This window comes from Anopheles cruzii, chromosome 2 (genome assembly GCF_943734635.1).
Source record: "Anopheles cruzii chromosome 2, idAnoCruzAS_RS32_06, whole genome shotgun sequence".
Lineage (NCBI taxonomy): Eukaryota > Metazoa > Arthropoda > Insecta > Diptera > Culicidae > Anopheles > Anopheles cruzii.
The window spans coordinates 43,064,890-43,091,342 of record NC_069144.1 but is presented as its reverse complement, the minus strand read 5'-3'; the positions used below and the strand labels follow the sequence as shown (position 1 = coordinate 43,091,342).

At 54.7% G+C, this 26,453-nt stretch overlaps 1 protein-coding gene across 1 annotated transcript in view; it reads right to left on the bottom strand.

Moving 5' to 3' along the window:
- Window positions 1-19,827, bottom strand: part of LOC128279098 (zinc finger protein 628-like) — a 58,294-nt gene extending 38,467 nt beyond the window's left edge. Inside the window, exon 1 of the mRNA XM_053017820.1 lies at window positions 19,326-19,827. Coding sequence (XP_052873780.1) covers window positions 19,326-19,827 — 502 coding nt within the window. The remainder of the gene's footprint in view (window positions 1-19,325) is intronic.
- Window positions 19,828-26,453: the final 6,626 nt, after the last annotated feature.

Here is a 26,453-nt window from a genome sequence, read left to right as displayed (position 1 = left end):
ACCCAGCTGGCTGACCGACGGGGCTTCGCGGGTGGAAAAACTTCGACCGCCATTCATAAGCCCGAGCCACGGCTGAGGTTTGAATTTTTGATTATCATCACCACCCGGCGGACCCGGAGGAGGATTCGGGTTTTTTTTTTTTGCTACGCCAAATCCCAAACAGAACACCTCCAGGATAAATCCAAGACTCCACAGCCGACGTCACCGAAGGCGACTTATATTCGAGCGACGCATAAATTAATAATTCAGTCTCAACCGAACTGCTAAAATCCAACGGCCCCCGAGTAAACAGAGAGAAAGAGAGAGAAAGGGAGAAGGAAAAGAAAACAAGAGTTCCGGTCCGGCCCTTAAATCCCTCCCCGTTCGGCGGTGGGAATTGAAACCCATCGACACCGGCGCTGCGTGTTGACACACCGTCTGCGAAAACCGCCAATCATCTAAGGAGAGAGTGAGACAGCGAAAGCGAAGAGAGAGAGAGAGAAAGAGCGAGAGAGAGGGCCAGAACCGAGTGACAGCCCGTGAAGCGCGCGTGAATCGTGTAATGAATAGATTCTAATGATTGAGTTGATGGATGGAAGTCACTCCGAAGAGTCCTTCCGGCGCCGCGGGCCCCGCACAACACCTCGCTCGGTGGCGGCCGCCGCCGCCTGGCTGTGGGATAAAGGCTGTGACATTTGTGTTTCCACTTCGCATTTTTTTCTGCGGCAACCCCCTGAGGGCTTTTACTTCTTTACAACAACAAGCCAGGCCAACGGGGAAGCAAAAAAAAAATCTGCCTCAAAACGAGATGAAGAATGGAATTCCAAGTTTTTTCTTCTTCTGCTTCTTGGTCCTCTTGCGGCACCATTTCACGGAACTCGTCCACTTTCGCCACGGTCAGGCTCGCCACAGACCCGCCCGTCCAGAGGGAGGAGGTTTGGTTTTATTGAATTGTGCGCGGCTCCGCGTCGCCGAGGGGTTCCGTTGCTGTGCTCGTCCTTTCGTCCTTTTTCGCGCGCCCCGGCGAGGGGTTCGCAACCGAAACTACCCGCCACAAGTGCACGCTCTATCTCGCTCTTTCACATTTCCCAGGTTTTCCCGATCCTGGCGCAACATGCTGCTGCTGCTGCTGCTGCGGGACATCTCTGTGGCCTCGCGCTGGCCTCGGGGTGCCGCGCCGCAGCATAAGCAGCAAATTAGTGATTATCCGGCGTGGCCAAAGTCACCGTTTGTTGCCACGTCACGCGAAGGGATGTGAACGGGCGACGGCGGCTGGCGGCAACAACAACACTTTAGCCTACATTACTGTGTGTGTGTCTGTGAGGGGCAACCATCACAATGTAACGGACACTCGGCGGGTGGCGGCATGGCCCGCGGCGCGTGTCCTTTTTGTTGGTCGCCACCGTAATTAAAAACTGCAAACCGAATGATGGATGGTTCGTTAGAGGGCGCGTCGCGGAGGTTCTTTGCAAAGAAATGCTTCTTTTTCTCAATAAGACAATTCACGTGACGTGTTAATACGCCGTCGGCTTCGTTTCGGCTATTGTTTCGTCCTCGGCGAACAGCCAACTGCACTCTCCATTTTTTTTCGGTCATCATAAAGCCGATCGTAACAAAAAAAGGATACTCTCTCAGGGCCGTAAAAGTGTCAGCCGCATCTGCCGCGATCGCCCGGATTTTTGTCTGTTTTTTTTTTCCTGCGCTCCTGCGCGCCTTATTGCGCTACAAATGATTTTCTATTTATTAAAAATGATGCCGCGTCACACTTTTCGGCACCATAAAGCACCATGGAGTGCATAAAATTAAACCCCAATCTTGCTTCGGCGTTGCTTTCGGTGTTCGTGCTGCATAAATTTGGGATCATTTTTCAAAAAACTGGGACGGGATAATTTGTGTGACAGTAACAAAAACCAGACAGCCGGGCAACTTTAGCATTGCTAATTCGTGCCGCGACCATAACGACGTGTGGCCACAGACCGACAATGGGCGGTGCCAACATACGAGGACGATAATACTCGAGGTGGATGATCGTAAATTTAATAACAGACGAATCCTTCTGGCGGCACTCTGCTCGGCAGACAAAAAGAAATCAAATGGCCCCACCCGAAGTGCAGATAAGTAAGCAATGGGCCAATAAAAGACGCAACACTTCATCTCTCATCGGGACCCATATTGTGGACATTAAAATATTTTATGTAACTCCACTCCACTGTGTGTGTGTGTGGTTTAAATCACAAAACCCACCGAAACAATTTCCATCACGCGGCCACGCGCCAATGAGTGGGTAGAATGAATCGTTTCACGCGCCATAAACAGTCGCGTCTTAAGCGTCTAAGGGCACCCCTTGGGCCGGTCGGTCGGAATGCATCGCACCTAATCATTAACGGAGGTGTAGCTTTGCATTTCCGGCGCACACCTCGGCACACCATCATTAGGGCCATAATCCTTCCGGGAGCCTGGCCGGGCGGGGCGCCCTTTCTTTTACGACGGACCCACAAATCAGCTTCAAGACTTTCAGGCTCCGCTTCGCTTCATTTAACACACTTTTTATCGCTCTCGGCACGGTGCGAAAGCATCCGCCAGGGGGGGAGGCGCGGAAGAGGGCACCGAGGATTAAGGATAACGCCCGCCGGGCTGGGGCCGGGTAATGATTTTCAACACCACGCGCGAGTCGAAGCTCCCGGAGTTAGAGACAGAGCGCCTGGAGTACCCGGCAATCGGAAGTGCCGATGGAACGTGGGTGACTTTTTTATGGGATCATATAAATCCTTTATTTCGACACATTCGCGTCGAGTCCTTGTTTGGAAAGGAGATACGAATTCGAACCCGCGGCGTCGGTGGGGGCGCTGGTCAACACTGTCTTTGTCCGCGGGCTGGGGGTGACCCGGATGTGATGTACTTCCGCCACCTTAAGCCGCTGAGCTTTAAAAGAAGGGAATCACTTCGGCGCCCGGCCGGTTCAAATTTGCCAACGCTCCTTAAGAAACGCCGGGGCCGTGCCGGCCGGGTTCTTAATTGTGTGAAAACAGCTAGCCACCCGGCGCCCCGTGGGTGGGAGGCTCGGGGGGGCGCACCGTTTTATGTTTTCATCCCGGATCACAAGAAACCCCGGGTCCCGGGACAGGTGGGTGGGCCACCCGGCAACGAGCAACAAGCTGCCGTAAGCCTTTCGAAGCCGGGCGGTTTCCTTTGCCGGTTTGCGTCTCGCGTCTGAACTTGCGGCTTCCGGCGGCAAAAGGGCCACTGCCCCCTCTCCCAGTAAGACCCACCGAAGGTAAAGAAGGGACCGGCGGACCGGCGACCCAACAGCGGACGGGGACACAACACACTCATAAACTGTCATAGTCAACAAGCACTTAATAAGGAATCATTTTGTTTCACCCGGGCCCGTGTCCTTTGGCGGCCGTCCTTTCTTTCTTCGCCGGCAAAACCGGTCCGCCGGCACCGTGGGAAAGCCACCCGGAACGGATAAAGCACAGGGACCGGGCGGGGGATCCAGTTCTCGGTACCGTGGGTGCCCCGGGAGGAATGAAAAATGGGTTTTCCACGCAGGCCCCCACGCGGAGGAAATTGGAAAACGGAAATAAAAAGGTGCCACACGGCACCCGGCGTCGCCCCGTCGTCCTTTCCGGGCGTCCCCGGCGCGCGGTGGTATTATACTTTCAAATTTATTCTTTCCTTGTCCGCCGGAGCGGAGCGGATTCCATCCCCACTCCCGCGATACATCACTCACACGCGCGGCGGTCCTTTTTCGCCGGAAGAAAGCACCCGGACCCGAAGGAAGCTGCTCCGAAAGTGGGTTCTCCAGGCAGCGCGCAACAGAATCTTGCTTAACTCACCTGCAAAGAGGAGAGAGAGAGAAAGAAAGAATGAGGGACATATTCAGTGATCATCGTCGTCGTCGTCCTGTGTCGTCCTGTGTTCCACTGTCACGGGCTTTAATCTACTTCGCAAGATCTGTGCACGGCAACACGGCACGGCACGGCACGGCGTGTGTTGTTTGAAACGTCCCAATAATTCACCTAACCATAAAAAATCCTCCCCACCCTCTCACACACACACACGTGTGCGTCCTGGCACCCGGTAAGTAACATATTTGGCAACGCGCGAGCTGGTACTCCACGGCCACAACAACAAGGTATCGTAAATAAGAATATTAAAGCAAACGTGCAAACATTTTTATCGCGCGACATATTTCGTGTCCACGGCTGTCACGTGGCGGTGGCGCAAAATGGCGGCAGTCCTGGCAACAGTCGGCACAGCGCGCATCCCTTTTCTGCATCGTCGCGCGAGGTGTCCCACATTAGAATAAAATATGATCGTCGCTCGTCTGGCCCTGTCCTCCGTCCTCCGCCCGCCGTGTGCCGGCTTCCGGTGTGGCGACACCTGTTCCCGCGCGCACGGCGAAATGGAAACATTACTCTCACACGGCCCACACGGCGGCGGCGGCCTCTCAGCGCGCGGCTCGGGCTTGTTTTTAATGATTTTCCCCGTGTAAAGTATGTTATTTAGGCGTTCAAATTTATATTCCCTTTCCGGTCGGTACGGTCGGGCCCCATTTTCGCCTGCCCGCCTAGCAAACCAACACGAACACGGCTGGGCGCCTAAAAGTAGGCAATTTCGAGGCAACCACCAACATTCCGTGCCAGGTGCCGCGATGCCGAGTGGCTCAACGGATATCCGGTGCACCGGACTGGGTCGGGAGGGAGGGGTACGGTGGTGTTGCCAGCAGAACCGGAAGTGTACCGCCTATCAACACGGAGGCGCGCTGAATTATGACACGAGGCCGTCGCCGTGTATGCCGTGCAGCGTGGATTTAGGCGCACCGCAGAACCGCAGCGAAGAAGCGGGAAAAACCACACAAAACCACCTTCAGCGCGGTCGGCATTCCTTATTGTGAGGAACCGGCTGTGCTCTTTAACGAGACCACCGAATGAGGAGTGCGGAACACTTCGAGGAACAGTCCAAACCGTTTCACGGGGGTTTCTGCTAGAGTCACCGATTGCAGGCAAAATGACAGGCGAACTGTCAACAACACACTTTCTGATCTGTGGTGTCTGTCGATGGTGACTAGATGGTGGCGTGCCGTTGCTATCAATTCATCATCGGCTCGGAACGTGACTTACACCACCCGACCATCCAGATACGGGTGACGGAACAAGCGGCCGCGGCAGTGGCTAATTGATTGCCGTTGCGCCAGTCACACACCAACGCTACCTGGCTAACGGAAGAACGGCGGACACAGATCCTAAGCCGCCGGTGGCCGGTGTCCAACGAACAAGTACCTCAGGTCCAGAACACAATGTTCTACGCCCGAGAAAATTTGCCCGTTTTGGGCAACCGGATATCGCTCTCCCCAGCATCCTATCAGACCGCGCGCGAAGGGAAGATGGCGCCAGCAGGCAAAAAGGTTATGTGTTGCCCGAGAAAAGCTGAACCGCACCGTCCGCGCGTGTGTCCGGCTCATGTGTCCGTGAGCACTCATGTGTGTTCATAATTTTTCCGCTCCGTCGCATCCGAACTTTGGGGAGGGATTTTTCATGTTTTACCTCCCCCATCCGGCCCGCCAGGTAAGCCGCCACCCCAGCCGGTTCCCGGGGATTGCTACTTGCGGTAAGTCCGCTTATTCCGGCCCCTCCGGGGGCCGACTCCAGGTTCATGGTCCTTTTTTGTTGCTGTTGATGGTGGTGTCGAGCTCACCCTGTGGGACCGGGACGACGCCGTCCCCCGGATCCGGACGTCCGGGGCCGGCCGGAATGGTGGAGCAGCCAACGAAAACAAAAAAAAAACGCTGCTGGAAATCCAACTCCGGGAGACGCCGGACCAAAGCGATTCCGGTGTTGAACACGCGCGTCCCGTAGGCTTCCGTTTGGTCCCGGCTTCCCCGGGATCACCCGAGGGTTCCGAGGGAAGGCAAGGGATGTTTTGACGCGGGAGACGCGGCGCGGGCACACCAAACGCCAACCACCACCGTCATCGTCGTCGTCCGGGAATGTTGGGTCCTTGTTTTGTTTCGGGAGCACCACTTGCATCATGTACGGAGCCGCGGCCGCCGCCGCCGCCGCCGGTGGTGTCCCTTTTGGGCACCGTTTTGCCCGTACCCGCAGCGGTCACCGCACCGCACGGGAGTTAACTTGTTGGAAGTTTGGCGCTGGGGCCCCGTCCGGTGGGTCCTGCGCGCCCACCGCTTTGGTTCGCAGCCATTCGAGCGGATACTTTCGGCTCCGTTTGGCCAGTTTTCAGTTCGGTGGGTTTTTGGTCGGCCGCGCGCGCACCACACGGGAATGGGAAAACTTTTTTCCCCCCTGGAAAAGGTTGTGGCCTTTTCTTTTGTCTGCCCATTACCGCCGCTGCCGCCGCCACCGGATTGGAATGCGGTTATGCGCGGAGCGGCGAGATCTCTCTCTCTCTCGTCGCGCCTGGTCCGCAGTTCATTTGGCAGTCCTCGCCCGGGAACGGACGAAAAAACAGGGGCGATGTACGCGGGGACGTGAGGCAGGGGGAAAGGTGGTCCTGACCGTGGCCACGGACCTCCACGGGATGGTTGCTCCACGCTTTGTAGTGGTCTTATTGATTTTGATTAATGTGTCGGCTGGTCCGACAGGGCCGGGACGGGGACGAGCGCGCTTTCGGCCACCATTTCTGCCACTTCCGGTCCGTGGGCACGACGCGGTGACGCTTGAACGCGCCGCCCATTTCATCCGCCCGTTTGGTGGACCATTGTTTTCCACTCCGGCAGCCGGCCGGTCTGTTGGTCTTTCAATTTCGGTTAAATTTGGCGGATTTTCGTTTTACTTTTCTCGGCTCCCTCTCGCTTCTGCCTCGCTCTGTCACTTTTTTGTTGGATCTGGCCACACACTGTGTTAACCGGTGTTCCGTATCCCGGTCCTGGCCCGTACAATAATGACAGCCCCCGTCACAGTTTAATGAGAAGTGTTGCATTTGCATGTCGGTCGCCGTAGAAAGTTAGGTTTGCACATTGTTTCAACAAAAAACCGGTTAGATTACGGACAGGACTCGCGGTGGCGTATTAAAAACTTTACCCTTCCAACGTGAAACCCACTAGTGTCTGTATGTGTGTTTGTTTGTACGTGTGGCGGTGATGAGCATTTAATATATGCCCTTTCATTTGAGATGATTTGATTTTTAAACAACAACGACGGGTGCGCGTCTTACTTCCTCTCGTTCGTTAAGGAAACGGGGCTTTCCTTTTCCATTTTCTTAATGAAAGCGCATTCCACCCATAACGCGCCCCGCACTCGCTAACGAGTGTCCCCGGGAATCCACCGAGACCGGGGACTTAAAGGCTTTGAACTTTTGGGCCTCTTCAATTCGGCACGCAATCAGGCACCAGGGACCAGTCATACGCACCGCAACCGGAAGTCGTTGCCCTTCCTCGGCGGGGCTGACACCTTCCGGGAACGGACCCGGGGGCAACGGATTGACACCCGAAACGAACGGCCCGCGGCCCGATCCTTTCGTCGCTCGGCAAAGGGCCCAAAGCGACCGCTCAAAGAAGGTCAACCACGCGGGTGTGTGGCGGCCGACGCGTCCTCAAATTAACAAATGACTTTCCACTCATCCAATTAAAAATGTCAATACTACCACAGTGCCACCCCCCGGCCGGGGCCACCATCTTCATAACCGACGGCCGGGCCGAAGGAAAGCGGAGGCGAATGCGAACCCTTCGTTTGGGCGAAGCGAGTCGTGTCGGGCGTCTGCCAGAGCGTCGGCAGAAAGATAAACAACTAGCGGACCCCCCGGGTTCCCAAAAATCCCGGTATCTGTTTACCCCCTGTAGGAATTGGCCCATTACACACGAAGGACGACGACGACGACGACGACGAAGATGGCAAGGCGCTGAGCGCACCTCGTCAACTATTCTCAATCAACGAATATTTTCCGGCTCGTAATTTTCACTGTCAACCTTCGGCGGTGAAGAGGGAAACCGGCCGATCGGTGGCGGTGCACCTTACCTAAGCGGCCCGCTGGGCGGGGGGGTAGTGAAAAAAGGCCCAGGAACGTTGGTTTAGCGACTCCGAAAAAAGGAGTGGAAAAAGTTATTTGATTAAAAATTCCAACTCACCACCGGTGCTGCCGCTGTTGTTGTTATGCTGTGCTGTGTGTGTGTGTGTGTGTGTGTGTGTGTGTGTCCTGACGAGAATTATGTCCGGTTGTCTTTCCCGAAAGTGTCCTGCGCGGCCGTAGTGAGTTATTTTTCAAAGCCCGCCTTCGAAAATCGCCTTCATGGTGTTTGTCTTTCGGTTTCGGCGTTCAATTCACCACTCGACTCACCACTCGCGATGCCCGCCCGCCGTGGTGAACGAATTTAAATTCCCCAACCGCGCGATGTCGCGCGGGCTGCCTAACTTTAGGCGCATTGCTTCGCCGGCGCTCGATTTGTGTTTACATTTTTGACAGCCCAACTTTAAAGCAGAGCAAAATGTTTTCCCTGCCCCGGTGCAATATGCGAAACCGTTGCTCTTAATTAAATTCTACACCAACAACCGGGAGGGGTGGCGTTGGGTGCGTTCTTAATTAGCGCTAAATTCAATTTCAATCGCTTCCCATTTCAAACACACACACACACGGACACGGAGACAGCACGACGTCGCGGTGCTGTAAATTAAGTAAAGCATATTAAATTCTTACCGACGCGTCCACCAACAAACTGCGTAACATCAAACGCGTCTCTTCGCACCGACGCCAACGCCGACGCCGGCACCCGGAGCAGTTTTCAAAGTAATCAATTTATGGCTCACTCACTCACACGCCGAACCGAAAGTGTCTTTTCCCATGACCACACCACGCCACACCGCACGCACGCTGCGAGATGTGGCCGGCCCCCGGATAGCCTCGGAGCGAAACTCGGGATTGGGAAAAAAACCCTTTCCCGTTACGCTGGAAAATCTTTTTCCCCACCGGGGCCGTCGCGTGTAGGTAGGCCTCGCTCGGAAGGATTTCATTCCATTTCCAATCTATTAGCAGATTGTTTTCCAATGCTTTCGCACACACAGGCACACAGCGAGCCCGGTGGATCAGGAGCAGGATGATGGCCTCGAGGGCCAAAGCTCGCCCACACAGCGGCGCCCAGAGCTAGAGAGCTCCGGGACGAGTGAATTTAAATTATTAACACGAATAATAGATCAAAGGGATACATGTGTCTCGTCTTTCTCGCAGGGGTTGTGACCTGTGAGCGCACCCCCGCACACACACGCACGCACGGGTGGAATGTGAAATCCGAAACACATCCGGCGCGCAACTTCTGATTAGAACACGGCCCGATTCGGTGTTCTTTGCAGGGTCGTTTTAGGATGATTGAAATTCGAGGCCGCCGTCGTCACCTGATGAACTCGGCCTCTCACAGCCCGGACACCGGCCGAACGGGGGTAGGGGCGTTTCAGGATTGCCGGCCGCAGTTGAGCATCGGAAGTATCTTCGGCCGGCATAAAGAAGCCCGGGCTATACACTTACTGAACAACAACAAAAAACAACTTAAAGCGTCACACAGAAAAGAGGGAAAACAATCAAATAATGGCGACACATGACATCAATCGGTGCGCCGATGCGCACTTATTGGACCCTGGGCTCGGCACCCCCGGCCGTCACGCACGTCCTTTTCGCACGGGCCCAGAAGCATCGCGCTCATTTCGCCAAGGCGCCAAGCGCCGGGCAAATGGATTTTCACGCCACGATCGGTGCGGGCCGGAGAACCAACGAACGGGATAATTAAAACGGAATCTTTAATCAGCGTAAAACATGCTGGCACGTCGTCGCCGTCGTCGTCGTTGTCGTGGATGCACCACCATCGCTACCTGCCGGTCTCGAGTTCTATTACTTCCCAAAAGGGGGTACTTCAAACGGCAACCTGGTGCGGCGGCTAATTGCGAAAAGAAAGAAAATCAATCCGCCACGAATACCGGAAAAAGGGGCCATCGGGTCCGGGTGTCATTTTTTGTTGCTGTTATTTACTTAAGCACGAGATCCCGTTCGGGGATTTGAGCTCGGCAGAGCCGCACAAATCATTCGGCCGAAAGGGAGTGCAATCGTTTCCGATTGAACAGTAGTCGCTCAGGGGTCCATAGGTCCGAAACGTGACGCTTGGATTGGATTCCACGTCTGTGTCCACTGTGTCAGTTGCTGTCTGTTTTCTATTTTACCTGAAGGATTGTCCACCAGAATGCGGAGTTTTCGGGGTGGATCCTACACTAACCACAGAAACACTGCGGAAGTTTCTACTTATAATAGTGCAATAGTTTAGTCAATAGAGCTTACTAAATGGCGTTATTGGAATGCTTGAAAGCTGACCGGAGGCCACACGAACCCCGGGGGTTACTAACGAGCGGATGCGGACGAATGGGTCTCAACATAATTAAGCGCAGCAAGGACGCCGGAACTAATCAGAAACGGACCGGTAAAGTACACACCTGGCCGTAAAGTGCCGTAAACTAATTTCTGTTACCACAAAAACCCCGAGTTCCATCCCGAGCACCCCGAAAGAATTGCAACCCCGGACGTGAAGGATGCATTCGGTCGGAAATTTATTTAACCAGCCACACACACACACACACACGCGTGCCCCGCACATAAAGCCAGCGGTCTCGGGGCGGCAATAAATTCGTCCTCGTCCGATGGCATGCATGAAAAGTTGCGATAAAATTTTATGAATTTTTAATGATTCACAAAACTAAAATCATAACCCCCGGGCACTTTTGTGGGTCGCCCGCCTGTGTGTGCCAGCGGCGGACCGGCGGACGGACACGTGTGTGTGCCGAAGTTGTCGGACGGGACTTATGCCTCCCCAGCAGTTGAGTTGACTCCGGCGTCCGGCGGCCGTCGGGCGCCGCCCGGAGGCTTAGTGTGAAATGTTTTCCTACCCAGGCTCGAGGTCCTCAAGCGGGTGACCCGCTCGCTCGCTGGGGCCGAGCCGAGTCGCCGAGGAGCGGAGGTATTAATCCTCATAAGAAGCTTAAATTATTCAACCCGACCCGTGTGTGCGCTCCCTGCAAAGGACCCCGGGGTTCGCCGCCGTCGTCGTCGGGAATGATTAGAAGAAAAAGATCCCCATGGCCCCCGGTGTAAGAGGGACCCAAACTCATTTTCCGGCGACCAAGTGTGCCGGTGCGGTGTTGTGATACAGATATCACCCGAGTTCCCGAAGATCGGGCCCTCGCTTGTTCGTCTCCTTTTGCCGTCTCCTCCGGCATCAAAACTTTTCCTTCGGCCGGGTGCTGACGCGCCCGGCCACTTGATTAACCGATTTTTCACTTGTTGGTAGGTTGGCTCCGTTCCACGCATCCGGCGTGGGTCCTTGTTTTCAATTTTCCTCCGCGTTTTTCGCATGTCCCGAATTCCCGGGTTTCGCATCAAGGACACTGTGCAGTCGACGGTGCCGGTTGACGGTTTGAAGAGGAAAAAGAGCAGCAGCGGCAAGATAGATAGGCGAATTATGGTCATATCAGTACCTACAACTCCACCTTTACCGGTGGGTGGGTGACCGGGGGACGCTGGGCAGGGGTCCCTTGGCCTGCCCGGAAACCCTTCGCGTGGCCCGGGCCTGTGTCACGAGTGACGGGATTTATGGTTATGGTTATGGCCCACTGCTTTTTATCGCACGTTCTCCATCTTTGGGGAAACCCCTTTTTCGGCCGGCCCCGGACCCTGGGTGCTACTTCCGGTTGTGCGGGGCGCAGGTTGTTGCGTTTCCTATCGATTATTTCCTTTTTTTTCGCCCTTCTTTCCGTGTCACCCACCACGGAACGTCGCCTTTCGCCGCTCGGCGAAGGTGAGGTTCACGAGTCCCCAATTCCCTGGCCTCCTGGCTTCAGCCTTCCGTCCCGGGTGGACCCACTCAGAAGGCGTTTGTTGGTGTCTTCCGGTTCGGCTTGACTTCCCTTATTGTTTCTTTTTTTCTCTCCGTACTCCTATGATGGCTTCCGTCCATTCTTTCGTCGTTGGAACCGAGGACCCTCAACGGGTGGATGATTTTCCCGCTCGTTCTCTCTCTTTCTCTCTCTCAAATACCGGCCCGGTGGGAAGGGCACTGCTCTCGCTATGGCCGCTATTGACTGAAACGGGTTGACATTTCCGGTTCGAACGCCAGTGGACAGTTTTGTGGACCCGGCCGGCCGTACGCAGAAGACGTGAGTGAAATAGATGATGATCTTCATGATTGTTTTCCCTCGTTTTTCGTCTTCTTGTCCTCCGCGCATTCTCCGGCTGGCAGCCACCCGCTGTCCCCGAATTTATCATTCTCGCTCACGGTCCGGATTCCGGAAGTGGGCAACCAAGGGCCGGGCCAGCCGGGAAGCCGAAAAAAAGCACGGCGAAAGCCAAAGAGGCACGAAAATGAATGGCACGCTTCATTAAATTAGTTGCGCTATAAAAGTGTCACGATCGCAAATCCTTTGTCGGCCATCTTTTTGGGTTTTGTTTTCCGGAACACGATTTAGCGGTGCCGGTAGCTTCAAGGACATGGGAGTGCGTGTAAGTACCGTCCGAAACAGGGGCTCAAAACTGAAAACCCGGGGCATACTGATTAATATCACATATATTTTTTGAAACCCTGATTATTGTACCAATATTGCGCCGACTTCAAAATGGCCGCCACGCACGAACACCAAAAAACTATCGCCATTTTTACCCGCCCCGAACAATAACGGAAAGGAGCCGTTTTTAAAACCGTTTTGCATTCCTCGGCTTAACGTGGTGGCCCGTGCCGCGAAAGCGCACGGGAACAGCGAGCGGAAAAAGGACCTCCCGAAGCGGACCACCGGGCGGGCACCGGGAAGAGGAAGATTTACCGATTTTTCCTGGGGAAATTATTTATAGCATAAATTATCTTGTCCGGCGGGCGCGCGCTCGCTCGTTGTTTTCACCGGTTGCCACCGCCGGCGGCGAGCCGGCGATCCTTGGCTCTTCCGAACGTCCGGTGAGTCCGGTGGGACGAGCACGGCAGCGCCGGGCGGGTACCTGCCAGGCCCGCCCGCCAGGCATTTCAATATCGGCATTTTCGATGCCAACGATGCCCTTCCCGGGGAGTCGGATTGCGTAAATCATGAAGCCAAAAAGGACGCGAAAAACCGTGACCGTGACAGACCGGAGCCGAGGGTCCGCCCGGTCGTGGGTTCGGCTTCGACGGTTTGCTTAGCCGGGGCCCCCGGAGACCACGACAACAATAATCATCGTAATAATACATGACCAGCCGGGCCAGGTCGTCATGCATGGGCTGGCCTCCAGCGGGGGGGGGGCGGGGGGATGGGACAAAAAACCACGACCCACACCCGCTCCGAAGGGTGAACATCCTTTTGGCGCGTTTCCGACGCGGACGATACCGTTTTTTATTTGTTGCCCTGCCAATTTTTTTGTTTCGCCTGGTCCGCTCGTCCGAAGGATGAAGGATTGCTTTATTGGTTCGGAGTAACCGTAACGGCAAAGGATCACCTGTCCCGCAGGGTGGGGTGGTGGTCCGTGTGGGACGGCCGAATCGGCGTTGTACGTGAAAATTAAATTAAAATTAACTAATGCACAGACAACGTTTGCCGAGTCGCCAGAAACACTCGCCCGCCGGCAGTTCTCTCTCTCTCGAGTGTGTGTGTGTGCGTTGGGACCGTAACGGTGAAACAGGTTGTGGTCCCCTGTACCCCCTAACCCTCCACAGCCTTCTCACAGATTCGATGAAATCAATGAAGTGCTGCCGGCTGGCTGCGCTCCCGGACGGATGCAAATTCCGGATGGAACAGAGGATATCCTTTTTCGGGGTGGTGGCAACAGCTCGCTCGGGAGTCTAACACACTCGGGTCGCCCCCAGGAACGGGTTGTTAAAAAATGCAAATCCCCACCCCGTCCACCCCACTCCGGAACGCACCGGATGCCGGGCCGAGCGTTGTTTTACTTTCACCTTCACGTGACGAGAATGTTTGCACCTCGTCAAGCCGTCGGCCGATGCAGCAGCGAGGCAACCCAACGAGCGTAAATCGATTTAATAACGAGCCCAGGGCGAGAGAGAGAGAGAGAGAGAGCGACGAATGAATTTTGCATCCGCCCGCACTCCGATCCGGGCCACTCGCCGTGTCTGGATTCTGGCGCGTAAATAATCGAATACCGACGAGGTCGTTCCGGTTTTTTCCCGATCCCGTCCTTGCGCAGGGATGTGCAATTTTCTGCAACGCAACATCGGTCGCCCGCAATTTGTTACGCAAACTGTCAACGCAATGGCCACATTTTCTCCACGTAATTATAGGCAAACCCGGGCGGGGAGGGGCCAGGAGCGAACCAGGGTTCCCTCGCGGTGGAAGTGAATAATAAGACTGCCCGCGGATTGTGACGGGACGGGGGCTCACCGTCGGCCGCGGAATGGATTAATATTTTATTGCCAATTGGATGGCAATAATTAGCAATGAACCGGATGTGCCGCGGATCCCCGGGTCCCATTCCGATGGGCAGGGACGACGGCGCGGACCGTCGCACCGATAATAGAATTTCCTCGGACCGACCGAACTGGCGAGCGAGCGAACGGTTCGCTATTTCTTTAATTGATTTCTCGCACACCGGGCATTGGCGCGAGTGTGGCCAGAAATTGCGAAGCACAGACCACCAGCAGTGTGAGCAACATGAAGTTGAGCAAAACTACATGTATAGCCTGCCGGAACTCACACGACGTAGCGATCGGGTGGCCAGCGTGTCATACGACACCACCGAGTTTTCCACATCAAGTGCTGCGAGTCCGAGTCCGGCTTCAAGTGGTGCACAGCGCACAGTCGGCCAAGAAGCGGACCGAGCATTACATTGCACAAGTGTCCGTACCGAGGCGCAGGACCCTTGTCAGTAATAATTGTCAACGAAAACATTGGCCAGCAAAACTCTCGGGATCACCGTGGGATTCCGCGCTTTCGAACCTATCAGCCATGCAACGGAGGTCGAGGGATGCAGTGTTTGCCTACAGGGTGACCACGCGCTCCAGGCGGTTCTCCTGAATCCGTGTGCCGGATGCCACTTGAAGAACTCGGTGAAGGTTTTTGGGAACGGACGACGCGATCCCTTTTCCGAGAACTGAAGACGATTCTCCGTTAGATTTTTTGTCAAAGCAAGAAACAATTCTGTTTTTATGCAAAACACAACCCAAAGAAGATGAGGTCCCAAAATCGAATGTCCTTATTGCATGCCGAGTGCCGACTGTCGCTGATTAAAAAGGAAATGGCAACGGACGAAAGAACCGGAGTACAGTTGATCTTTCGTTCGAGGCCAGCAAACCATAGCCAATCAGTGCATTACTTCCCATTAAAATGGCGCAAACTTTTGTGACCTTTCGCTGGCGATCGATTCGCCCACCGTTCGCCCGAAGGCACTCTGTTGCGTTCCACCGTCCAACACCGCAGCACGTGGCGCGCGTGGTATTTTTAAATCAATCCCCGATCTGGTCCAGGATACCGGGCGACGGAATCAACGGTTACGGATTATATACATCGGTTACGGGAACTAACCTGCAACCTGCAGCCCACCGAACCGCACCACCGTGACCGACCCGCGGACACCGTTCTCGAGGGTTCTCCTTCGGCGGGCTCCTGTCCCCGATTAAGCAAATGAACATAATTTTTAACTCGTGCCGCGCGCAACAATTCCCGCGAATCGATTGTTTGCCCCAGATCGATGCTTGCAGCTGGATAGCGAGCGAGAGAGAGACAGAGCGGAAGAAAAACGAGGACACACAGACCCGGGCGCAGACGATTGTGTGACAGGATAATTGCATCCTCGTGGCAGCGGTGAACAATCGGCTCACCGGCGCACCGCAATATAATCATCATCGATCGATCGGTACACGACCAGCCCCCTCCTTTGCTCCTCGCCACACCCAGCCCACACAATCACAGCCACCCCAATAGTGTCCCGGAAAAGAAAATGATCCATTACGGGAAACAACCCGTGGATCGCGCGGGGGCGCGCAGAATTCAATAAGTTACCCAACTCGGCGTCCGTTTTTAATCCACAGCAAATCGGTCCAAACACACACAATCATGGGAAGCATGGCACGATGGAGCACTGTGGCATGATAAGAATGCAGATTTACCGGCTTTCCATCCCGGAGTTCGGAGCGAGCGCGACACCCAACCCAACTGCACTGCGCCATCTGCTGCACCCGCGAGCCATTTAGCGAACGAGAGCAACGAAAAAAACAATAAAATAGAAGCCGGAAAAATGGCACATACACACACCGATACGATGCCGGAACGTCAATCCGTGTGCGGTGGAAAGTCATTGTGTGTGAAGCGCTGATGCTGGGAGTGCAGCAATTGGAACGAACAGCGCACTATAAATACATAAATCGTGTCACATACCCAGCACAGAGGGCGAGAAAGAGAGAGAGAGAGAGAGAGAGAGAGAGAGAGAGAGAAAGAGACGGGCGGGCGGTGGGCTGTAAATTTATTTGTGATTTCGGTTCGCGCATTTGCATATTTTATGCATCGACAAGTGGCACAAGTGGTGGGACTGGTATGAAATTGATTTCCCCAACCCGCCGGAGATCGGCAAGATGGCGGCCGTCGATCGCAGACACGCGTGTTTGGCGGCTGCACCGCACAGGATTCATGCTTCCCCCGGGAGGCACGGAGCCGAAGCATAACTTTCACGACACGATCGATCGATTCTGTTCCGTGGTTTCCAGGAAAACCCAACATCGATCGCTACGCTTCCGGTCGGTGAGCTAATTATGGGGTGCATGGTGGAGGAGGGGGTGAGGGGTGTAAAATCTGGCACACGCCAATGGAATTCGGCACCGAAAATGGCATAATTGAGTGCCCACTCAAGGAAGGAGCAAAAACCGGACCGACAACCCCGGAGGATATCAATAAAGTCCCATTAAGCCGTGCCCCGGAGCCGGTGACTTCCGGTGGCCGTGCTTAGCTCCGTTTCTTTAATCGACCCCGAAATGGACGGTCGCCATTAATAGGCCCTCAAAAATGGGCCCCGTTCGCTCCGGTGTCACGTACAGGATGCGGGTGCACGTCGCACGATAATGCGCCGCCAATGGCAACGTAGCCTTTTAGCGTGGTTCCAGGTTCTGGTCCATTTTTTTATCCGGTTTGGTCCAACGGTCAGCTCTTCACGCTGCAATGCGTGCCGCCCCAGTCCGGTGGCACCCAGCCACCTCACATGCTGCCAACTCCCAAGCGGGTGATTTCGTTTCGTTGAAATCGAAATGCTTTGCATCGTCCTGTGGACCAAACGGCCATTTTGATTTTGGACCAGGGTTTTTTTTTCTACCCTGGCTCGTCTGGACCGACCGAACCGACGTCTGGACGTTCCGAAACTCCTGGCAGACCCTCGAGCCCGAGTCCCGAGCCGAGTTTCAAGTGAGCCGGCGGCCGCCGAAAAGAAAGAACTCTATCTCCTCCCGTGCTCCAAGAAGTGTGTCTGCGGGTGTGTGTGGGTGGTCCGAGAGTGCGGACCGGAAAAGCTATTTGGGGGCCACCGGCGGGTGCGCGCCCCGGGTTCTATGGGTCCCTTAATAGACATAAAGTCGCCAGAATGTATAACAAGATGACGCAAAACATAATTGGATATTTGATACGCCGTGCTCCGTGGCGTATCGTCCAAACCACCCGTCCCCCCGTCCTGTCCCGTGAGTGGCCACCAGTGACCACCGGTGGCCGCCACCACACACACACACATTCAATTCACATTATACTTCTCCACCGTTGGACCTCTTCTCCGTTGCGGACAGCGGAAGCGCATAGAATTGACTTTCTCTCGCCGTTCCTTAGTTAATACTTTCGGGCGGGCCATTAGTAGACGCAACACGGAATGGCCAAAGGAATAACTATAAAACCACCCACCCACTCACCCCCTTCTGGGAGCGTGAAAATGTAGGCAACATTTTCCCGGCAGCCAGACCCAGGGTAGCCAGACTGACTCAAATGGTCGGTTTTAGTGAACCGAGAAAATGAACCTTTCACTTCATTTGATCCACTGTTTCGGGGCCCGTCCCCCCCACCGGCCCGCCCGCGGACACGTTCCTTCTCCCGGGGGGTTGCAAATTTCCAATTTCCCGCAAAAGAAAACTCCAGGAGCGCCGGGAGCGGGCGCCCCACTCGAGGGAATTCACTTCACGGGACCAGCGCGCGATCTAGAGAGCACGTTTTTCCGATGCCACATCGAACGGGTGGGCGGCCGGAATTGGAAAATGGTGTGAAAACGGCCGCATCGCAGGCGGAGACGAAGGCCCCGGGGGGGCCCGGGACCGATGCGGGATGCTTTTAAATTCGGCTGCTTTATTTCCGCTTTTATTGCCTATCGCCCGGTGGCCATCGGCGCATCGCCTTTTGGGGACTTCTTTCCCAGCGCAGTTGTTTGGCGTTGTTGTTGTTGTTATTGCTGGCCACTTTCGCCCGCCCCCGCCTCACTTTCTTGACCTTTCCCCGGGCCAATGGCACTCTGGGCGGCGAGTGCGTGCTAATGAAAATGAGCCGAGCCATTCGGGAGCCGAAACGTGAAGAATCCAAACTCCATTTCGTTTGCTGTCTCTCTCTCTCTCTGTGGTCCTCGGTCCTCCAGAAGGCCCGCCAGTCCCAATTTCCCCCGGGAGGCACCGGAACGTAAAAAGGCGTTTCGGGAATGGTGCAAAAAAATGGCGAACCCGAAATGGCACACGGGTGCTGATTTTGATTATGTTTACGTCCGCGAAAGGTCCGCGCTAGAGGTCACCGAGAGCGTGACCACGCCATTCCCCAACTCGGCGGTGGTCCTGACAAGCTAGAGAAGTTTGTTTCCGATCGCTCGACGCTTTAAGCCCTCGTACGCGAGGTCCATTGCCTCAGAAGTACTCCCATTCCAGCTCCGACAAATCCGACTAGGTTCGGACTTTAAAGCCCTTTCAGCTTATCTGGCAACCGGACCGTTAATAACGTTCCCAAATAAAACTTGATTAGGTGGTCGGCCGCCCGTGGGAACCCTGGGCTATCGGCCCCACAAAACCCCTTGTTCGGAACCGACCAGGACTCGAGGAGGTCCCAGCGGAGTACTTCCGTTCAACCGGCGCCAACAACCACCAGCGTCCAGAGCGTGGTCAGACACAAACAAAACGGCGCATTAGCATTGTAATGCGTATCACTTTAACCATCAACAGGAGATTACATAAAGTTATTACAGAGGGCCGCGCGCGTGTCCCACGACCATCGCTGGAAGTTTCGGTCGGTGGTCCACCTGGTGTGAGCGTCCCGTCAGTATTCGTGGCACGTGCACACTGACCCCCCTCGGGCTAAATGAGCGCGCCGACGATAACTTGTATGCAGACACGCACGCACTAGAACTCGGAACTAGCAGTGGGCGGTGAGGCCGGGTGAGGCACTTACCGTTGTAGAGGATGGTGGACTCGCGTGTGGCCGCTTCGGGTGAGTGTGGCGGTGGACTCGGCGCCGTAGCACCGGCCGTCGGTGACGAAGGTCCCCAACAGGTGGCCACCGTGCCGGTCGACTTGGTGCCGCTGGCCGGTGTTGCCGTCGCTGCCGCCGGCGAGTCACCGACGACGTCGATCTCTTCGTCCTCCTCCATCGGCGGCTCGACTGTTGGACTGGACGACGACTGGCCGCCCGCCGTCACCGCCGTGGCAGATGCCGGTTGACTACATTCAGGCGCCGGTGACGAACCACTGCTGGCAGCACTGCTGCCAGACTCGCTGTTGTCGGTGGCGCTGCTGCTGCTGCTGGGGGAGGTGGAGTCAATGTCTTGGGTCGTTACCGTGCCGACCAGCGGGGGATCACCGGCGGTCGGTGACGGTGACGCTGGGGGTTGCTCTTCGGCTCGGTCCGGCCACGGGTAGGCCTTCCACTTTTTCGCCATCAAACATCGAGGCATTTTCGGGGCGCTTCAGACTGGGCAGGGACTAGACGTGACACGCAGGGGAACACGCGGGGAACTAGAGTTTACATTCAGGTACTTCTAAATACTGCTTTAAGCGCACACGGCCGCTGCTGCTGCTGTTGCTGCTGCAGGACAATCGACAGACCTCTGCCCCCAGAAGTTGGCAGGACAGTTCTTTTCGCTTCTCGGCCGAATTGAAACAGTTCCAACAAGGTTGGGAATCGGAATTGTTGATGTCTGTTTACTTTTCCGCTTCCGGCTTCGTTAGTGCGGGCGGTCCCTTTTTTCTCGCTCTCTCTCTCTGTCCCTGGGCAACAACAATTCCTGGCCACGACGCACGGTACGCGCGCGTGAAACGCTAGTGGAACGTGCCGGGACGCAGCGGCGACCTCGGGAGAGTTTCCGGCGAGTACCGCGTGGATTGCCTCGGCCCCGGCTCCGACTCCGGCTCCGGACGATGGAATAAATTTTACGCCCGAACGTGACGCAGATACTAAAGAAGTCCGACTGTGGTGGCGCGGTGGCGAGAGTGATAGGGCGACCGAGATCAAGCACGTACACTGCTGCTGCTGCTGCTGGTGGTGGTGCTGGTGCTGGTACTGCGGCGGATGAGCAAGAAGGATTGCAGCATTCTGAAGGATTCTTCTCGGCGTCTTTTTTTCAGCCCAGCCTCAATCCCCAGCAACGCGTTCTGGCGACGACGACGCTGTGGAGTCCTCTTCACCCCCCAGGGGGCTGCTGCTGTTGCTGGTGGTGCAGTGTTTAGCCGTATCAGCAGCGGTGCCTCCGCAGTGGCCCTTCCGCCACCACCTGCCGGAGTCAGTGTCGCGCGACGCCGAAACTTTCACGAAACGCAACTTCACTTAAATACTACGCCCGTTTCCGGTATCCAGTGGAACAAACGTAACAACGGCTAACTCACACACTCTCTCTCGGTGGAACCGAACGAACGCGCGTCGAGGCGCGCAAAGATTTGGCGAAACAGTACCAGTAGTAGTCCAGTCCAGTAGGGTGGGAGTCCATTAACACGGGACAGGACAGAAGCCTAATCTCGTTTACTTAAACTTCGCAACGGAATCGAATTCAGCGAAACACTGGCCGGGACAAAAAACTAAAAGCCGGAACCGGACCGGAGCGCGCACTAACACTTAGAACGCGGGCCGCACATCCGTCATCGTGAGGAGCACGGCGCGTTGCATAGATTTAGGCGCCGAATACAACCTCTCCAAATGCTGGCAACCGCTGGCGTTGGCGGTTGCTATTGCTTTATGGCGTTTTATTGCTTATACTGCTATTGCTTCTGGTTCCCGCTCTCTGCTGTACGCGTGTCTGTGTGTACGTGTGATGTGTGTGGTTTTTTATTTATTTCTTCACCAGCCGGAGTTGCTAGGTTCCGCTAGGATGTCAGAAGGGGGCTCGTTAGCACCGCGAGTGAGATAGTGAACAGAGACTGGTTGTGGCTCGGTTAGCGGCCAGCTTAGCGGACAGAGCAGTGGTAGTCGTAGTGGTAGTAGTAGTAGTAGTAGTGGCAGTAGCACAAGAGAGTTCATCGAAATCGGTCGTCCTGAGCTAGAGACGAGGGACGCGCGGAGTGTGTACGACCCGTGTACGGCTGCTACTTCTGGCGTCGTCACTCCCAAGACCTCGCGTCGCTGAAGGATAGGATCACTTGAAGAGATGACAGCAGTGAGGAAGTGAGGACGACCGGCGATAGACGATGAAAGTTATCCAGGTGCTGCTGGGGCCAGGGCGCCCGTTGCGTTCATGGCCCTTGGTCCAGCGGCTGACCGTGGCTGCTGGGTGCGTGCATCGGAAGCAGCGATGCCGACGGCCGCCGGTACCGCAATCCCTCGGAACTCCGTCGGAGGCCGAGACACGACATCGAGTCGTGTGTTTTTGGAGCCGGATTCTAGTGACACACGGGGACGATCACGCAACAAGACCGCAGCCCGGCTTCTAGAGTCCTTCTCGATGCAGTTCCCGGGATGCGTACGTCACTTACGGCCACCGTGGGGCCATGGTGCAAACACACACTCGTACGCGACACCTGCCACACGGCTCGATATTCAACTCCACTATCGACACTATCGAGAGGGCGGTCGAAGAAATCTCAAATGGCCACGACCGGAACCGCACTCGACCGATACTCCCCACGGCACTCGCGCTCGAGAGGTTCTTGAAGCTGAGAGGACAGATCGCACAGATGACACGATGGACAACAGAGGGCGGAACAAACGGAAACGGATCACACACTGACTGAACACACGCACGGGGCTCGGCTCGGCAAACAAGCAAAAAACGGAAGCTTCAGTAGAGTCTGTGGCCGAGAAAGACGGAACAGGTCGGAACCGCTTCCGCTCTGGCACCGCTTCGCGAAGGTGATAGGCGACGGAGCGAAGGGAGAAGGGGGTCGTAGAGTGATGCAGAAGTCGAGATGTACACAAAAACAGGAAGAATTGATACAAGAGTGATACGACAGAGAGAAAAAAGTACACGTCGGCACGTCGACAACCGCACTGCACGAACCGTCGAAGGCGTTTGAATCAGCCGGCGCGCCGTACGGTTGACTTTATGAAATCGTCCTGTCGGCCGCCCGTCGTCGGGCCCGAGCCGATCCGGACTCGGTTCGGGCTCGGACGATCCGTACTTCGGGGCCGCGCTTCGGGTCCTCGAGTTGCATGCAAGTTTTCCGGACGACCGGAAAACTCGGGCTGGGAGTCCTACAGGTAGTGCCCGAGCTGTCAAACACGCTTCGCGCGAACCGATTCCCAGAAGCCACACGCAACAAATGATAGCCTCCGGTGTGTGTGCGTGTGCGTTTGTGTGTGTGGCCGCTCGGGCCACCAGAGTTCGGGAATTGTTGCGTTCGGGCCGATTTTCCCCTCCGTGCAAGAAACACCAACACACACACATACAGTGGCGGAGTGTGGTTTATGCTTTCTGCTTCACCGATTCCTTTCATTTCCTCCCGAGACCGGCGCGCTCTGTCTCACTCTGGCGCCCGGGCGCGGCCATCCGCTCATAAATATGTATTTGGCAACCTGTTCTCGTCTGGCTCCTGCTGCTGGCGTGTGTCCTGTGCGTGTGTGTGTTGATATCTTACTCCTTGATATCCCAAGAATCTACGGACTTTTTTCAACGTTTTTGTTTTCTTTTCGTGTGTTTTGATTAAATTCTACATTTTATGTGTATGATTAGTAACCTATTATTACTATTGATCCTCGGATTAGATGATGATGATTTATCGTTGTTCGAAATCTTATTTTTAAATCACACAAACTTTTGGTACACCCTGATACTGATTTTTTTGCGACACTAAATCATTGTGAAAAGAGCGATCTATCGAGATGGAGTGTTTGTGGGAATTTTGAAACAAGTAATTATTATTTGCCATCCAAAGAATCCAACCCATGAACTATTATTTAAAAGTTTTATAGAATAGTTATTAGTTACCCATACTGCACATGGAAAAGGCATAAAAATTGCACAAGCTGAGCAACAACAAAAATTACAAAGTATATTCTGAATCGGGTAAATACTTATTAGCTGCACAGGGTATATTTGGGTGTTTGAATACAAGATGGACATTTTACCTAATTTACCTAAATAATGGAAAAGGCATAAAGTTCATTAAGGCAATATGTTTTGTATGACCATTTTATGGACTACATAGAGACCAGGCTTCTTCTTATGTTTCTGGAAGGAAGGAAGTGTTTTCTTAAAAAAAGCCTAGCGAACACGGATGGACTGAGACGGATGTAAAACTGACTGGAAATGATTTTAAATTACATACATTTTTAATGTAATGCCTAATTCCCGATAAAAATGTACAAACAATGCCGAAATTGCCAAATATTTGATTTTTTTAATATCAAAGAAGGATCCATTACCTTTCTAAGGATGTATAATATAGGTGCTTTACCGTTTCGGATTTACCCCAAAAATTCGGATTTATCATAGATAACATATCTATTTTCGGAAAGTATAACTAAAATCCTTTTAAAGTTAGTTTAATAACGCCTTTTCCCCATAGTGCGTTCGTTTGTTCGTTACATTTGATGATCTATTTTCAGCTTTCTCTCTCTCTCTCTCCCTCCCTCTCTTTCTCTCTCTCTCTCTTTCTCTCTCTCTTTTTCTTTCTCTCTCTTTCCTTTTACCGTTTCGTTCAAGCTTCCGTGTGTTTCGGACCGGTTGCGCTCTCAGCTGTGGCCGTCTGTCAATGTTGGGCCGTCGACACGTGTCCTCGACGAGTTCTACGATTTCATCACCACCACCGGCTGTTTGGTCCGCTTTCAACGAGCCTCTTTACGATCTTCCATTACCTCTGTTACGTAACAATGCAAATTTTGCCTTCTTCTTTCGTTCGACTTTCTGCCTTCGACTTTTATTGCTCAAGTTTCGTACTTAACTGTTTACCTTTGGCCTGTTAAAATTTAAGAATAATCTTTCCAGGACAGGATTTCACCTACCCCGGAAAAGGGAGGCACCGTTTACATTGGGGAGACGTCAAGCAACCAACGGGAAACAGAGGGAACGCGGCGGCGGCGGCGGTGGCGAAGGATTATTTGTTGAAACAATTATTTCGAATGGATTTGCCGCCCTCCGGGAGCCAGCAGTAAGGATGCGCCTTCGCTTGGCGATGTGAATTTTATGTTGCGTGAACCCGAACCCGGGGGCGCGAGCTTTCGTGCGTTTCCCGCGCCTTAAGACACGCGGAAGCCGTGATAAAGAAGCCTCCTTCTGTGGGGTAAGCCAACCTTCGCGAAGTTCGTCGCTTCGGAGTCGATTACGGTGGTTTGATTTAATGGTTGCGGTTTGGGCCGGGCGGCCTGTCGATACGGGTGACTAATTGGGCTGTGCCACGTGCCGACCGGTGGGTCTGCTTTTCGTCTTCGTTCGCACTCTGCTGTGAGTGTTGTTGATTCTTGAGGGCGCCTGGTGGCGCTGATGATGGCCCAAATCGCCGCTAAAGTACCGCCACTGACGCCACCGAAGCTCTCGGGATTTCGGGGAACGATTAGTGGCGGAACTGGCTGCCAATTACTAACAGTTGTGCCGACCAACCCGAAAGTGGCATCTTTAATATAGATTGGAACTTAGACAACCACTGTTTCGGTGGTCACCTCTTGGGAACTGCTTTTCTGATCTGGGATCTGCGCGATAAAACGCTGCGATGTGCTTCAACGACGTGTTTACCTCACGGCACTGCACGGTAGCCGTGTGTCGGACGTGACTCTGCGCCCTTCGAGGGAACTACAACCAACTAACCGGTGCGCGGTGCACATAATGCTTGTTGGTCCGATTTCATAACCGAATCTTATGCAACCCGAGCCGGGACGTGATGCACCACAGCCGTGGTGTCTTGGAAAATATGTTTTTAATTTTTCTGTCCTTACCGCCAGCTCCGACTCGGAGTGGACAGTATCTTTATTAGCATTCGTTTGTCCCACTGCGGCCCAACTCAGCGGGAACACCCAGGCAGTGGCTACTTAACGACTAGAGACTTCTGGGGACCGTTACCGCTAATGACTGAGGAACAGCTCGGAGCACGGAAGGGATTTATGCGGACACGGACGAGGGATTGGGATGCTCGGGAAGGGCAGGGAAGCGCTGATGGGAGCGGACCTATTGCAGCTTCGACAGACCCTGTTGCTCGGCGGACGCCGGATGCCCAACGAAAGCGGCGACCTTCTGGCAGAGCGATTTCAACAGTCCCAAAATGGCCTTCATGTCCTCCGGAACCGCGTTCCCAGCCGGCTTGGCTTCGTCCGTCTCAGCGCTCGAGGTGACCGCTTCCGGGTCCTTTTCTTCCGCTTTCTCCTCTACCGCCCGCAGCTGGGCGAGCACCTCCCCCTTCGGTTCCTTCTCTTCCGTTTTCTCCGTCTCGAACGTCTCGTGGTCGTGCTTTTCGTCCACCATCTTGGGCACTACGTTTTGCTTCACTTTCGTTGCCTTCGCCTTCGCTGGCACCACTTCCGGACGTGCGGTCGTGGGTTTCACGTCCTCGACCACGGTCTCGTCATCTTCGTCTTTCGCCGGCTCGGACACTGCGTCCGCTTCTGATTCCGGCTGTGCGACGGCAGGCTCCGCATCATCCTTGGCCGCGACCACGGCATCCAAGTCGTCGGCAGCCTTCGATGTTTCTTCGTCCGGGTGCACCTCTTTGTCCTCTACGGTGACTTCTGACTCTTCGTCAGCTAGGGTTGGCGTGGGGCTCGGCGACGTCTTCGGCTCCTGACTCACTCCCGTATGCACACGCCGCGGAGCAGCCACCGACAACGCGATCGTTGCCGCCAGAAGGATCACGACTTGCATCTTCCACTGCATGGCTGCAACCTTGATCTTGCACTTGTAAGACTTGATTGAAGGGATCAGCACCTTGGACCGTCGTTCGAGTCAAGTGACAGCTCTTGTCTGTGTGTCCTTCGCGCTGGTTGGTTGAAGCCTTCCGCCTGCGACGTCTCGGGTGTGTGGAACTGCAATGCTATACCGTCCGGAGAGGAGCCATCATTTTATATGTCGCCCCACCCTCGCGCACCACACGCCCAGTTTCGACCGCTGGAAGACACGAACTGGCGGCGGTACCGTGGACGCCTTATCACTCTCACTGTCGACGGGTC